We start from the raw sequence: 15845 nt of genomic DNA on the forward strand, positions 1-15845 counted from the left end.
TGCGCATGCATGTACATAAGCAGCCCAGAACAGTCGATTGTCGAAAAGACGATACTATATCTCAAAAAGAAGGGTAAACTAGAGTGGTGTTCTTTTCATTAGCAGACCAAACCCTGCTGATGAAACTATATCAATAATACAAAGGAGTCATTATCAAAAAGGGCAATAATGCTGCAATTTACAAGGCCAGAGATGGCTTAGCAAAAATTGCTGACAGATTAAAAGTGTAAATTATGTAAACCTGTGTAGGCAGGTAGTGATGGCTTAAAGGTTAGAGGAGCAAGCTTGTAACCAGAAGGTTGATGGTTTGATTCTGTACTGAGACTGTATGCATCTATATTCTATCCCAAATCTACTGGCACTCTACTTTCAACAGTGTATCTTTCCCATTGTGTTTTGGGGTCATCTGATTTTAAAAACCTGCCCCGTGTGAGGTTCGAACTCACGACCTTCAGATTATGAGACTGACGCGCTGCCTACTGCGCCAACGAGGCTGTGTAAATGTTTTCCATAATGAATATTTTCATCTATTAATTGTATTTACCCACCAATATTGGCACAGAACATGACACCAGTATCAAGGAAGAGATTCAAAGCCGGAGAGGTTTTATTTTCCAATTGGGACATTCTCCTTCACTCCGGCATCATTTTGAAGAGAAAGCATTTATATTTTACAATTATTTTGTCATAATTGCAACTGTGCAGGCTTATCGTACGAGGATTTGGAGCGACTAATGATGAAATGGTATATAAAGTAATAATGTTTTTGTGATTCACTCTTATCATTGCAGTCAACTTGGTAATTTGTGGCACAGAATCACATAATTTGCAGTCAGTTCTGCATGCGCTGCAGTCTGAATTTGAAAGTATGATAGCTTGTCCTTAAACATGATTATATTGCAAATCTAGTGGCACTCTATTTTTAACAGTGTATGTTTCCTATTATGTTTTGGGGTCATGTGATTTTAAAACACCTGCCCCGTGTGAGGCTCAAACTCATGACCTTCAGATTATGAGACTGACGCGCTGCCTACTGCGCCAACGAGGCTGTGTAAATGTTTTCCATAATGAATATTTTCGTCTATTTATTGTATTTACCCACCAATATTGGCACAAAACATGACACCAGTATCAAAGAAGAGACTCAAAGTCGGAGAGGTTTTATTTTCCAATTGGGACATTCTCCTTCACTCCGGCATCATTTTGAAGAGAAAGCATTTATATTTTACAATTATTTTGTCATAATTGCAACTGTGCAGGCTTATCGTACGAGGATTTGGAGCGACTACATAAGTTTTCCTGGCTGAGCTAAGACGAACTCGGAATGGAAAAGAAAATAGAAAAAAAAATCCTTTTGACTGATGATGAAATGGTATATAAAGTAATAATGTTTTTGTGATTCTCTCTTATCATTGCAGTCAACTTGGTAACTTGTGGCACAGAATCACATAATTTGCAGTCAGTTCTGCATGTGCTGCAGTCTTAATTTGAAAGTACGATAGTTTGTCCTTAAACATGATTATATTGATGATTCTATTGCAAATCTACTGGCACTCTACTTTCAACAGTGTATCTTTCCTATTGTGTTTTGGGGTCATCTGATTTTAAAACACCTGCCCCGTGTGAGGCTCGAACTCACGACCTTCAGATTATGAGACTGACGCGCTGCCTACTGCGCCAACGAGGCTGTGTAAATGTTTTCCATAATGAATATTTTCATCTATTTATTGTATCTACCCACCAATATTGGCACAGAACATGACACCGGTATAAAGGAAGAGATTCAAAGACGGAGAGCTTGTATTTTCCAATTTGGACTTCTACCTCACTCTGGGATCACTTTGAAGAGAAGGCACTTATATTTTACAAACATTATTTCATAAGTGCAACTATGCGGCCCTGTTATTGTACGAGTATTGGAACAGACTACATATTGTTTTCTAACTGGGCTAAGACGAACTCAGAACGAAAATGAAAAAAAAAGAAAAGTCTTTTGGCTGATGATGAAATTATACACAAAGTAATAATGTTTTTGTGATTCCTTTTTATCATTGCAGTCAATTTGTGGCACAGAATCACATAAGTTGTAGACTCAGTTCTGCATGCACGGCAGTCTGAATTCCAACGTACGATAGTTAGTCCTTAAGCATGATTATTCTGGAGCTTCTGTAGGATTGTTCAGTTTTCAGTATCAGGCATGACTGTATGCATCTATATTCTATCCCAAATCTAATGGCACTCTACTTTTATCAGTGTATCTTTCCCATTGTGTTTTGGGGTCATGTGATTTTAAAACACCTGCCCCGTGTGAGGCTCGAACTCACGACCTTCAGATTATGAGACTGACGCGCTGCCTACTGCGCCAACGAGGCTGTGTAAATGTTTTCCATAATGAATATTTTTGTCTATTTATTGTATTTACCCACCAATATTGGCACAGAACATGACACCAGTATCAAGGAAGAGACTCAAAGTCGGAGAGGTTTTATTTTCCAATTGGGACATTCTCCTTCACTCCGGCATCATTTTGAAGAGAAAGCATTTATATTTTACAATTATTTTGTCATAATTGCAACTGTGCAGGCTTATCGTACGAGGCTTTGGAGTGACTACATAAGTTTTCCTGGCCGAGCTAAGACGAACTCGGAATGGAAAAGAAAAAAGAAAAAAACAGGTTTTTTTTGTGCTTCGAAACTTCAGCAGCAATTAATCAAATGTATTTGAAACTTTGCTATGGGAGGGAAAGGGCGGGGCCACAGCGGTTTTGGTCCAATAGGAACAAGGGGTGAGGAGAGTGAGGGAGAGATGACGGAGGCAGTGGGGAAGAGGGAGTCTCACAGTGTAGGTGCCTCCTCCTCGCCGCCCGCCGGTGTTTTGTGTTCTACATCCAGCTTGAGCTGAAGCTGCTGCTACTTCTTCTGGCAGGTCTCCATGCCACGCACCTGCTACCCTGTTCTCCCCCATGTGTCGCTGCTTACAACTGTGTCTCTGTCTTTCTGAGAGAGAGAGACAGCAGCCTGCTTCTCCACCGGAAGAAGCATCTTCAGCATGAGCTGATGAGCGACACTGAGGCTGCCTCCATCATCTCTCACTGTCTCTTCACTCCTCTTCCTATCAGACTACCGTCACCGGGGAAGAAATTTTTTTTTCATATATATATATATATATATATATATATATATATATATATATATATGTATACAAAAATTCAAATACTGATTTTAACCAATACCATGGCAATGAGCAAAGCTTCGAAGCTTCGGGTACAGCCTTATGGTCGTTGTGTCATGACCTAACACAAAAGCCATGGCAAACACAGGATGAAGGAAACAAAAGAATGAGAATATAACTGCGTATAACAAAAGAGACAATAATACAATGGCACGTGGCAGTCTGTCTACTCAGCGATGACTGTGTGTGCATGGATGATTGTGAGGTATGGTGTCAGAGTTCTGGAAATGTTATAAAAAAGAAAGATAAGTGGTAGAGATATTGTATGAGAGCATCCCTACAGGCAAGCACAGATGCACAATTAATAATGAAAAAGAAACAAAAAATAGACTTTGGAATGATTGTGTGACGGTAAGATTTTTTAGGTGCAGTCTTTAACTGACAAATTGTAAATTGTTACACTATATGATTGATATTTTACTTTTGACAGCATGTGGCCTTTGTCTCTGCCATCATGTTTTGTTGCCAGGTAATCCACTTTGTTAAAACACCTGCTCCGTGTGAGGCTTGAACTCACAACCTTCAGATTATGAGACTGAGACAATGAGGCTTTGGAAACTGTTGCATTAAACAATAAAAATAATACAGTCTGTATAATCACAATAACAATGAGTCTGTACACCACAGTGTTCACATAAGGGCTACAATCATCCTAACATGCTTTGTTTCATCACCAAGCACTAAAGCCATGACAAAAGAGAGGGAGACGCAGGTTAATGGAAACAAAAAAACAAAAATATAACTGCAACAAAAGAAACAGTAATACAATGTCATGTGGCAGCCTTTCTAGTCAGTCATGAACGTGTGTGCATGAGTGAGTGTGAGGTATGGTATCAGAGTGCTGGATAGTTTATAGCAAAGAAAGATGAGTGTGAGAGATGCTAGATTGAGATCATCCCTAAAGGCAATCACAGATACACAATTAATCACAACAACAAAAAAACCCCTGGGTGAATGATGACATTTTAAAGGTCAGTCTTTAACATACTAATCTTCAATTCTTAGACCACACAACTGGTACTTTACTTATGACAGCATGTAGCTTTTGTCTGTACCATAATGTTTTGCTGTCAGGTAATCCGCTTTGTTAAAACACAAAGTGTGAGGCTTGAACTCACAACCTTCAGATTAGGAGACTGGCGCGCTGCCTACTGCGCCAACAAGGCTTTGAAACCTCTAATTGGCCATTCAGATCAGTTGCCACAGTTGACTTTTTCCTCAACCCTCAACTTTTGAAATAGTTTCACAAATGTTATAAAGGGAACATTGTAAAGATCAGAAAGGGAAAGGGGGTTTGAAAGGAGAAGTTATAGACAGAGAGGGAGTGAGCCAGAGTACTCTCACTAACTTGCCTCCTACTGATACCAAAAACTCTATTGACTGAAACTCAGTGTCAGCTGTTGTGCAGCTGCTACAGTGTGCTAATAATAATACTGGCTCATTGAGGGTGACACTCCAGCCTTTGTATGTGCATGTGTGTGTCTGTGTTTGCGTCTGTGTGCCTATCTTTAAAGCTGAGATTGTGGGTGTCTCTCCATCTTTGAAGTCGTGTCCATTCTATTTTACACCACATTGACTGTGTAGAAATTGTGTCCATTCATTCTCTTTTGTTTCCATGTAATTCTTTTTCTTGAAACACCTGCCCTGTGCGAGTCTCAAATTCCAGCCTTCAGATCACTCAGTTTACACACTCTCTACTGTGCCAACAAAGCTGTCAGAGCCCTTGTCAAACATTGTCATGATGGTACTACAGCCTTGTGTTTGTCGAGTTATCTTTTTGAATATCTGAGTTTATGGGTATCCATCAGCCCATCTCTCCATCTTTGACAGTGTGTGTTTTTTTCCACCCATTGACTGTGCAGTAACTTCCTCCATGCAGTCTCAATTATGTTCATGTAATTCATTTTCTTAAAGGCATTTGCCCTGTGTTAGGCTCAAACTCACAACCTTCAGATTATGAGACTGTGCCTACTGCGCCAGCAAGGCTGTGACAGTGTTAAATGAATATGGAGAAAAGTGAGACAATAACCATTCAGGATGGCACTCCAGCCTTTGTATGTGTGTGTGTGTGTATTACTTTAAAGCATTTGTTTAGGTGTGTTAGTGTGTGTGCCTGTTTTTACTTCTTAATTTGTGGGTGTCTATAAGCCCATCTCTCCATTTTTAATGGTATATGTCTGTGTTTCCATTTGAGCTAATTCCCTGAAAGCACAAGTTTCACTTCTTTATCTTGCTTGTGTGTCTGTGGACAGCTCTAATGAAGTACACACTTACTCTATCATGATAAAGAGATTGTCCTCATATTCCTTGAACGCCAAGTGAACCCACTGGTGAGGATGTATTGTACGTATGAGGTGGATGAGAGTGTGCATCTGTCTGAAAGAGACAGACAGATAAAAAAAAAAAAAGAAGAACAAGAGAGAAGACGATTTTGTGTGTATGTGTTTTTGGCAGTAAATCAGTATGCTAATGAGGCATGGTCTGTAATCCTCTTACAACTAATCTCACTCAATCCCCCCAGTCCAGGCCTGGGCACTGCTCACGCACACAGTCATGCCTGGTTGAACACAACCATACACGCACAAACTTGTGCTTGCTCACTAGCTTGCTCACTCTACGTCTCAAAAATACAAGCTGTCTTTCTCATAAAAAAAATCTTTCAGTTACTTTTCTTATCATTAACCATCCAGCCAAGGGGACACCCTTTTTTTTCTTTCAACAATCAGTCAGAATTTAAATGCAAATGTGTCCTTTGACTGTCCATTACAGTGATTTTAATAGAATAATTAAAATATTTTAATAGAAAAACTTGAATGCCTATAATGTCAAGTGTTTGCTCATTAATTCTTAACCGTGCAATGTTTCCTCTACTGAGCTGTGTTTGAACCACAGGGAGACTGTGGCGCTGTCTTTACCTAGGCTCCTCTTTGCCCTGAATGTGTGTCATAAAAGCCAAGGTGAACTTTGCTATTCACAGACAGAGGATGCTGGTTTGCAGCACGAATACTGATTACCTGCCCATGTCAAAGGTAGTTGTGTATACATTTGTGCACGCGCTTGTTCTGTAAATGCTCCCTTTTTTTTTTTTTTGCAGTCAGACATCACAAGCCATGTGGTCAGATGACTGTTTTTCTTAGTGTTGCCATGGTGATGCAGCAAAAGGTCGCTCTGAGATGTTCTCTTCCAAGACCTTGTGTGCGTGTATGTGTGTGTACTCCAGTGCAGCAGATTGAATTTGGCAGCAGACACCAAAAGAATGTTCAGGCGAGAGGGCAGTTGTCTCAACCAGAAAAGACAGCACTGTGTGTGTGTGTGTGTGTGTGTGTGTTTGTGCGTGCATGCAGTTCTGTTCAGGACAGATTTCAGACTAAAGACCAGTTAATTTAGGACGGCTTGTCCTATTGGGGACAAAAGTCGCGTCCCCGATTGTGAAAAAGCTGATTTTTGGATCAGTGGTTAAGGTTAAAGTTAGGTTAATGTTAGAGTAAATCTCCAGGAAATTAATGTAAGTCTATTTAATGTCCACAAAAGTGACCTAAGTAAACATGTGAGTGTATGTATATGTGTATGTGAGCATGTGTGTGTGTGCGCTTGTGTGTCTGAAAGAGATATCTGCTGATACATGCATGAATAACGTCACAGCAGTATTTCTAACACAGCCACTCACGCTGTGTGCGCCTGTATCGCAGCTTGTGTGTCACTATTAACTCATATCTGATATGCGATTCAATATATTACAGCAGGATTAGAGCCTAATGCTCAGTGAGAAAAACATACACATACAGACTCACACACACACACTCTTAGACGCATACACAAAGAGCCTGGCTTCTCAACACCAGGGGGCTGACAAGGTATTCTTCTGCTATGTGTTGCGAATACTGCTGCATACCTAACACTCAGTATGCATACTGCATCACCCCCCTAATCTCTCTCACTCTGTCTCTTTCAGTGTCTTCCTCTTCTGCCCTCTCTCCCTTTCACCATCACTGCCTGCCTCCTGCTCTCCCCCTTCTTCAACTTTTTTTTTTTTTTTTCTTTTTTCCCCAGCCTTCCTCCCCATCACCTCCCTCTGGTACTGTCTACCCCTCCCTGTTAATGCTCCCCCTCTGTCTCCTTGTCATCTTTTTCCACTTGATTTTTCTACTCCATGTACAGTACCAGTCAAACGTTTGGACACACTCTCTCACTCAAGGGAATGGGAAGGTGTGTCCAAACTTTTGACTGGTACTGCATGTATGCTTCTTCCCCATCTACCCTTACCTAATGCCCCTTTGCTGTTACTTACTTCCATTTGCCTCCACTTCTTGTTTCCCACTGTTTAGCTTTATTTCTGCCTCCTCTCTGTGCAGTGAATCCAGTGACTTTGACTTTTAGTAGCATATCAAATTTAAATGAAATGTTGAAACACACTTTACAGATCTTTCTTTCACGCCCCTCGTTCTCCTCCTATCTCCTTTATCTTCTCTCTGCAGGTATGAAAGAGCTCTCCCCCCCTCCTCTGAACCTGCGGCGTCTCTACACTGAGACATTGGAATGGGAGCCGGTGTTGATCATCATCTCTCCGGGGGCAGACCCCTCCCAGGAACTTGCAGAACTAGCTTCGGAAACCGTGGGCAGGGACAACTATCATGAGGTAGAGAATAACACAATTAAATGATAAAATAATTGCAATTTATTGGCAAGTGCAAGTGTTTTTTTTTTTTTGTTTTTTTTGACAGAACACCAGATAAAATCTATAGAATAATCTATTGTGCACCTACATGGGGAAAAATGAGAGTCCTACAGCTTGTTGAATGTCTTATTGCAACACAGTTTTGAAGTATAACTCTTGATATTGTTCTGCCAATGGAGGTCAGCAATTATAATACTTTTTAAGACAGGAAGACATCTGAGATCATCTCCTTTTCAGTCTGCCCCTGCAAGACACACCTGCAGTTATTCAATATGTGGTTAATGCAGCTATTAAAGAAAAATGTAGGTATTATTTTCTTTTTATAGTGATCATCAAATCCCCTGAAGAGATGAAAACCCACAGAGAAATTTATCTTACTAACAAGTATCATCTGCACAGTCAAAGCCTGATATACAGAAGCTTGTGCCTATGTGCCACAGAACTCAACTGTTGTCCAAAAATTATTGGAAATGCATGAAAGCGCTGTTCCATTGCTTCGGGTGACATGTTCCTTCATTACAGTGTGTCAATTTCAAGTGACTGTGTCAAGACCTCCTGGCAAAAAACACATTTTTCGAACCAGAATTAAGGCGTTGATTTCTGTCACATAAGGATGGGTAGTGTATTGGATTTATGTAAATTACTGTGGGTTTACAGTTTTTTATGCCTCTTTTCTGATCTCTGTTTCAATATCTTTCTTACTTTTCAAACCTGCCCTCAGTCACCTAGAAAACATATTAGAAAGTAGGTTTTACCATTTCCATTGTAACTACAACCAACATTATGTACAAGGAACCCATGTGTGTGACTGCAAAGATGTACACACCAAGCATTCCACTTACATGGGTGCTGCATATAACATTAAGTCATATCAGTTATACATAAATCAGATCAGTTAGTTGTGTTTCTGGCTTCAATATGGGAGCTGTATTGAGAAAAAAAACACAGTGGGAATCTGACTTTGTGTTTCATCGTTCCTCCCACTGAGGAGAGATGAATTAAAAAATGGAATCAGATTATCTGCTGCTAACTTGTGAGAAATTACAATGTGAATCAAATTTTCTATCCCACTGCCTCTGTTTCTCTCCCTCCCTTCCTCCCCCTCTTTGTCTGTCTAGATCTCTATGGGTCAGGGACAGGCTGATGTGGCCTTAGCGACACTGAGAGAATGTTCCCGAAATGGAGACTGGCTTTGCTTGAAAAACCTTCACCTTGTCACTGCATGGCTACCCCTCCTCGAAAAAGTACGTACCCTGTGTGTGTTTATGAGTCTTTTTGTGTGGTAAGATCTCAGGGACATATGTTAGCATCTGTTTGTGTGAGAGAGATTGTTGTTTTTCTTTGTATTTTTGCACTTTTTGGTTGGTAAGGTGTATTTCTTTATATGCCTTTTCTCATTATTAGACAATAGCAGCTAACAAGAACCTCCCATGATGAACTCAAGAAGAGAGCAATCAAATTGACTCTGTTACCCTACAGAAATCCTGTATGTTAGTTTGTTGGGTGTGTGTCCATCTGCAACTGTTTATTGTTTATATTTTTACTGGAAAACTGCATATTACAAACATAACAGAAAATATGTAACATTCAATACAAATACATGATGCAATGATCCAGCAATAAGTCCTAAACGATATAATAAATCAAAGACTTGCAAAGTAAGTCCAAGAAAAGGCTTAGATGAACAGTCCACTGGGATGAGTCCAGTGGAATAAGTCCTGAAGGACAAGTCCATTGAAGAAGTTAAAGAGAACCTATCATCCATATTTCCAGGTCTTTATTTATATTCTGGGATTCTACAGGAGTATCTTTGCATGATTTACAGTTCAAAAAATTCCTTATTTATCTTATGCTGGCCCTTTATGCAGCCCCTCGGTTCAGCCTCTGTCTGAAACAGGCCGTTTGAGCTGTCTCTTTAAGGTCCCCCATCCAATGAGCCCACTCTGTTCTGATTGGTTAGCTCCCGGAAGCTGCCCCCCGGCAGACTTCTGGCAGTTCTGGAGGCTATGTAAACAAACAATAGTATTCAGATTTTGCTTCCTTTTCCCTTTCTTTACTCTAAATAACTTCTCAAACATCCATACATGTTTGAGCCCATTTTTTACATATGTATGTTCACCTTATGTTTTGGAACTTTGACCATGTTTAACATAGACATCCAACATCATAACAGTATAAACATAACAGAAAATCACAAAAAGCATGATATGTCCCCTTTAAACAAGTCTAATTTCACTTCTTTACATCATCTCAAGCCCCCATTTCCAGTTCCAGGTGGGTGGAGTCTGGGTTAGGGGGAAAGGTCAGTAGAAGGGGGGAGCCTGGAGGATGTTCTGTGCTTAAACTGTGTACATAATTTCTTGTTTCACTCTGCTTGTCAGTGTTTATCTACAATAATGCAACACTGCTACACACACACACACACACACACACAGGAACACATTCTGCCAGTTGCCCAAATTTCCATATCTAAAATTACCTTCTGTCCTTTCCCTGCACATACACACTTTGCATTCTACCTACCAGCCCATATTCATCACTGTGTTGTTGTTTGTGTGGTGGTGACTGTGACCATGTGTGTCTCTCTATATATGTTTGTGTATTTGTTGCTGTATATACATGTGCACGTTCATGATCACTGTGCATGTAGTACTGTAAGTGTTTGTCTCACCCGAAGTTCTCATGTAGCTTGTACTATATGTTTTTATTGTTCTGTATGTGTTCTGTGTCCATGTGTTTTTCCTGGGGTTCTGTTTAGTGCTGTGTCACTGTAGCAGGTCATATCTCACTGGGAGGCACAGCTGTTGGCAGTGATTGGCCTCTGCATGTGTGAGTGTCTGTGTGTGGGCTTATACCTGTGTGTGTGTGTGTGTGTGCCATGCACGTGTGTGCCCTGGGGTTAGCCAGAGATCCCTCCTGTCCAGTGTTGTCTGTTCTCCCACTGCTACTTAAACCATGGCTTATTATAGATCTGCTCCTCTACTTTTGTCCTTCTCCGCTCCATTCCCTCTCTCTCCTCTCCTCCTATTATTTAATTTAGCATATTTCTTGTTTTGTTTCCACTTCTTCATCTTGACTATCTTCTCTCCAGTTTTTCTTACAGTAACACTTCTCCTTTACACCCTAATATCATTAAACTAAAACTCTCTTTCTATCTGTCTGTTCTCCTTTCTCTCTCCGTTTCTTTCTCGTTCTTGCCCAGCAGCCGATGAGGTTGAAGTCTCGGCAGTCGAGCTTGAAATGAAAAACTGACGCAACAAGGGGAATGGGGAAGGCAGCGAGCATAGGAAAGAAAGAATGAAGAAAAAGTAGATGTGAAAGGAAGGAAGTAGGGGAAAGATGAACTGAGCCTCAGCAGGAAGGTGGAAATTCTACCCAGAGAGGGCTTTGTTTTAATGGTATCAGCTCCTCTTTCTGTAGCTGTGTCCATCTGCTCGGCCGTACTGCATCTCTCAATGTAGTTTCAAAATTTTTTGGCTTCTTCTTGCCATCTGTCTCCCCAGTTCTTCCCTCCTTCACTAAATCAGTTAGTCAGTTAGAGAGAGGAGAGCGGAGGAAAGAGAGACGGAGAAGGAGAGCGGTTAGTGTTCGTAATTGAAGTTGGCAGTGCAGATGTCTTCTCGTCTTCTCGTCCCTGTCCACTCATATTCTTCCGCTTTCACTGCTTTCTTTATCTATCTATCTATCTATCTATCTATCTATCTATCTATCTATCTATCTATCTATCTATCTAATTAAATTGATAAATGAATAATACATAATGAATAAATAATGAATCAATGAATACAATATGTAATATAATAATATTTATCATTATCATTGGTTAAAACATTGTGATAGGATTGTATCAGGAGTTACAGTATTTTATGAGTCTCATCTGTGCATGTCACTGTGTTGCATCTTCCCGCAATACTATCATTTGTTCCAGTGAAATTCTGGTTGACAACGCATCAGGCATACAGATGCACACACACACACACACAGACATGAGACACTTTTCTTCGAGGCATGTCAGCTCTTGTGTTATTTGATTCTGTGATCATGTGTGCTTCGATGAGAATGAATTAGGTGTTCCAAATGAGTCAGAAACACATTGATTACAATTCTGTGTGTGTGTGTGTGCGGGCGTGTGTGTGTGTGTGTGTGTGAGAGAGAGAGAGAGAGAGAGAGTGAGTGCCCAATCAGATGACACAAGACCCTAAGGTGCCAGCATGCTATTTTTAACCATGTGTCTTTGAGAAAAAAAGAAAGAGAGGGGGAAGGAGTGTAAGAAGAGAAGTGAGTGAGAGAGAAAGCTGGAAATTGAGTGGGGGGAAAATATTTTATTTTTGATTTATTTATTATGTTTATTTGCTATATATACTGTACTGGTTATCCTCCTCATAGTATATATGTTTGTGAATCTGTAGAAAGAAGCAAATATGAAGGAAAGTCTTCAAGTAAAGTCTTTTTTGAGTGGGGGGCTAGAAATTTGCATTTATAATAAATAATCCATGGGAGTCAATGTTTGTTCTCACAGTTAATATGAAAAATTGTTTGTAATTTATCAGGTGATATTTTAGACGTCATCCAGTCATTGTGTAACAGTGAAACAAGATTATGGTTTCAAGATTTGGATATTTCCACACTCGTTCAGTGGTGTATAGAGGTTTTTACTCTCTGAAATGAAAAGGATTTAGTTTGCATGGACTTCAGTGAACTTAGCGGTTAGCACTTTTACCTCAAAGCATGAAGATCCTGGGTTTGAATCCAACCCAGCAGTCTTGGTTCTTTCTGTGTGTATATGCTGAGATATACTTCAGCCCTTTATGAACCAAAATACGATAAGTATTTAGAAAATGTGTGCAATCACAGGCTCAAATAATGAGTGAGTTTTATGTTTTGAAATACAACATGTTTGTTTGGTTGTGTCTGTGTCTGTGTGTATTTGTGTGTATGCATATGTGTGTGGGTGGGTAGGCATGTAGTAAGGTAGACCTCAGGTCAGGAAAGCTGCGTCTATGATCAGATACTACAGCACAAGTAGTTTCATATTACTGCTGCAATCTCTTCAAGGCAAAACATTTATTGTGAATCAATGTGTGTATGGAAGTCCATGTATGAACTAATGTGTGTGTAATTTGTGTGCTAAGTGTTTTATGTATATCAATGCATCTAATATGTGTACTGTCCTTTTCCCCACAGGAGCTAAATGTGCTACATCCTAAAGCAGGCTTCCGTCTCTGGGTAACAGCAGAAGTTCACCCAAGATTTCCTCCCATACTGCTGCAGTCCAGCCTCAAGATCACTTATGAGGTACACACACATACACATATACCTACGCAAAACCACCATCTTACTCATATCACACAGTTTGACACACAAACATGCCTCTCATCCACACATTTTTGTAGGTACACTGTACACAAATGTTCATCCATCTGTTTGCTTTTTATATAAAGCATTGAAACTTCTTCTTTAATTTCCCCATAGACCATTGGTCTCTGTGAATCTCAGAAGAATGTAGCCGTGTTTGTCTTTCTGGCTGAGCCCTAGTCTTACTGATGTGGTGTGGGCCATGTTTCTGGGTTATGGTACACTCACTGTGGAGTGTAAAGGATTTGTGTGTTTGGAATGTCATGTGAATTTATGAAAATGTGTGTGTCTTTTACCCATCATCATCATCATCACCATTATCATTTTTATTTTTAGAGCAACGCAAAGTGCTTAACATAAAAGCAAAGAATCATAATATTTACAATAAAGTAAAACAAGGATAAATACAATAAAATGGCATCAAATCAAATTAATAAGACAGATAAAATAACCGACATAAAATGATCAATGGCTACATACGCAATGCAGCCACATATACTGTACATTTGGAAGGAGACATAGAAGCCTGCAGCTTGTGTGTTAGTAATGCATGTTTTAGAGCTCAGTGTGTTTCAGATGGGAGTCATGCTCAAGGGGTTAGCTGCTTCAGCAGCCAAGCATGCTGCACATCAGCCTCCTTCCCTCCCTCTCTGTCTGTCTGTCTTTCTTTTTCTCTCTCAGACGCACTCACACACTTTCATGGGCAAACTTACTGACACACTTCATATGTATGCACACTCATCCTGAACACATTCCCAGTACTGTAATATATTATAGCAGGTGATAACAGGTGAATTGCAGCAAGGACTTTCAGTTACAGCAATGATATATTCACTGATCGCTGGGTCAGTGAGCAAACCACCTGAGCTTAAAAAATGGCTGCTCTGCTTCCAACTCAGCTACAATTCATGCCTCTAACATGCTGGTGGTGGTTGAGATCCAGATTTGAATTTATGGATTTTGTTTATGATGGGTGTGAAGCTGTCTAAATCCTTTCCAATCTGTAGGAAAAAAAAATACATTAAATGTACAACATACTGCACGCGAGATATTAAGAAATCGTCACATTTACTGGCCTGGCCAGGGATATACATATGTGCAGAATGTCTTTGGGCATGTGGATATAAGCACCTACATTGCAACATATGTAGTGAATTTGCCGATTTTGGCAAATTTAGTTGTAATATCACTGGGTTTGTGTATTATCAAAACCTCCAGATGGAGGTACCAAATGTTCAGCAAAGCTAATATTGTGTGAACTGACGTCAATGTATGCTCATTGTTTCTATCATAAACAGAGCATTCTGTTTGCTGTGCTGGAGGAACCAAAAGTACAGAGAATTATTCAGAGATACAGTGCTGTATGTGCTGACTTGTGTAGAGAAAGTACCAACTAAAAAACAATTTAGTCCAGCTGCTTATATAAATGATCAGTCTGTCGCTCCTTGAGCGGAAGAGGCAAGGGCTGAGGAAGTGTTGTAGTGACTCCTGCTCACCATGGGAAAGGTCGGAGGGGTTATCTAACTTCATTTTGGACCCAATTGATGTCAAACCCTGACCGAACAATGTTTTTTTTTTTTAACTTTGTTTAAAGACTATTGTTACTGTAATCACCCACTGTGGGCTACAATAAACTTACACAACAGGTAGTCTGGTGCATGCAGTAGAAGACTTCCACCTTCTCAATAGGATCTATTTTCTCTGTCCTCATTTGCTCTGTGCCTCCGTGTTGTTAATATTTGAAATCTGGAACAAGAAAAAGGCCTTTTACATATGGTCTTACTGGTCCTGCAGACTGGGTGTTGGCTTAAGCAAGAGACACAAAACAACACTAACCAGACTGTGAAAGGAATGAACATTGCACACATCCCGGATGGCTTTCACAGCCTCTTTTTGGTCTTGCCAGGCACACATATTTGATGAAGTGGATTTGGGAATCACACTTTGGGGGGTTTGGGGTTCACACATTCTGGCCAATTTTACAGTTCACTCCCTCAGACTCACAAAAATAAAAGCTTATACACCACAATAACATAGAAACATGACAAACATGGAGATGAAACCACAGTTCTACAGCTGGCCTCTCAGCAAATTTCAGTTTGCAATGTCAACTTGATTTAGCATGTAAACAATTGTATTCCTGTTGCACTCATTCATTTATCATACATGAGTTTGAGCTAATTCTGCTATAGTTCTGCTATTGTTTTGCAAACAATCTGATATGTTTTCTCTACTTCTCAATAATATATAAATATGCATACATCTGCTCTATAAACTCTCCATGAAAGCTGGGGTACAGAACATTCACTCAACCAATTGAGTTTCTCTGCAGCAGGAAACTAACTGGCGCCGTGGCTTAGTTGGTTAAAGCGCCTGTCTAGTAAACAGGAGATCCTGGGTTCGAATCCCAGCGGTGCCTTTATGTCCCGTTACCATCTTACTGTGCAGCACATAAGTCTTTTAGACATATTTTCAGTCTCCTTCTTCCTTGCCATATTTTTGTACTGGCAATTCTTTGTGTTGACCTTGTAATTTGAACTTGCTGTATGATGTTACATCATAATAATATAACTCCCCACCCACT

The 15845-nt window shown here is 40.0% G+C and overlaps 1 protein-coding gene and 5 non-coding genes across 10 annotated transcripts in view; 2 read left to right on the plus strand and 4 right to left on the minus strand.

Annotated features, from left to right (window-relative positions):
• Positions 1 to 15845, plus strand: part of dync2h1 (dynein cytoplasmic 2 heavy chain 1) — a 127804-nt gene that overhangs the window by 84272 nt on the left and 27687 nt on the right. For all 5 annotated transcript variants that reach the window (XM_067594554.1, XM_067594555.1, XM_067594556.1 and 2 more), the window contains 3 exons: positions 7707 to 7867; positions 9025 to 9150; positions 13091 to 13201. In XM_067594554.1, coding sequence (XP_067450655.1) covers positions 7707 to 7867; positions 9025 to 9150; positions 13091 to 13201 — 398 coding nt within the window. The remainder of the gene's footprint in view (positions 1 to 7706; positions 7868 to 9024; positions 9151 to 13090; positions 13202 to 15845) is intronic.
• On the minus strand, positions 422 to 494 carry trnam-cau (transfer RNA methionine (anticodon CAU)). Its single transcript has one exon. It is a non-coding gene; the product is annotated as a tRNA-Met (tRNA).
• trnam-cau (transfer RNA methionine (anticodon CAU)) lies at positions 976 to 1048 on the minus strand. The gene has a single exon. It is a non-coding gene; the product is annotated as a tRNA-Met (tRNA).
• On the minus strand, positions 1615 to 1687 carry trnam-cau (transfer RNA methionine (anticodon CAU)). The gene has a single exon. It is a non-coding gene; the product is annotated as a tRNA-Met (tRNA).
• On the minus strand, positions 2300 to 2372 carry trnam-cau (transfer RNA methionine (anticodon CAU)). Its single transcript has one exon. It is a non-coding gene; the product is annotated as a tRNA-Met (tRNA).
• On the plus strand, positions 15607 to 15680 carry trnat-agu (transfer RNA threonine (anticodon AGU)). The gene has a single exon. It is a non-coding gene; the product is annotated as a tRNA-Thr (tRNA).

This window comes from Thunnus thynnus, chromosome 7 (genome assembly GCF_963924715.1).
Source record: "Thunnus thynnus chromosome 7, fThuThy2.1, whole genome shotgun sequence".
Classification (NCBI taxonomy): domain Eukaryota; kingdom Metazoa; phylum Chordata; class Actinopteri; order Scombriformes; family Scombridae; genus Thunnus; species Thunnus thynnus.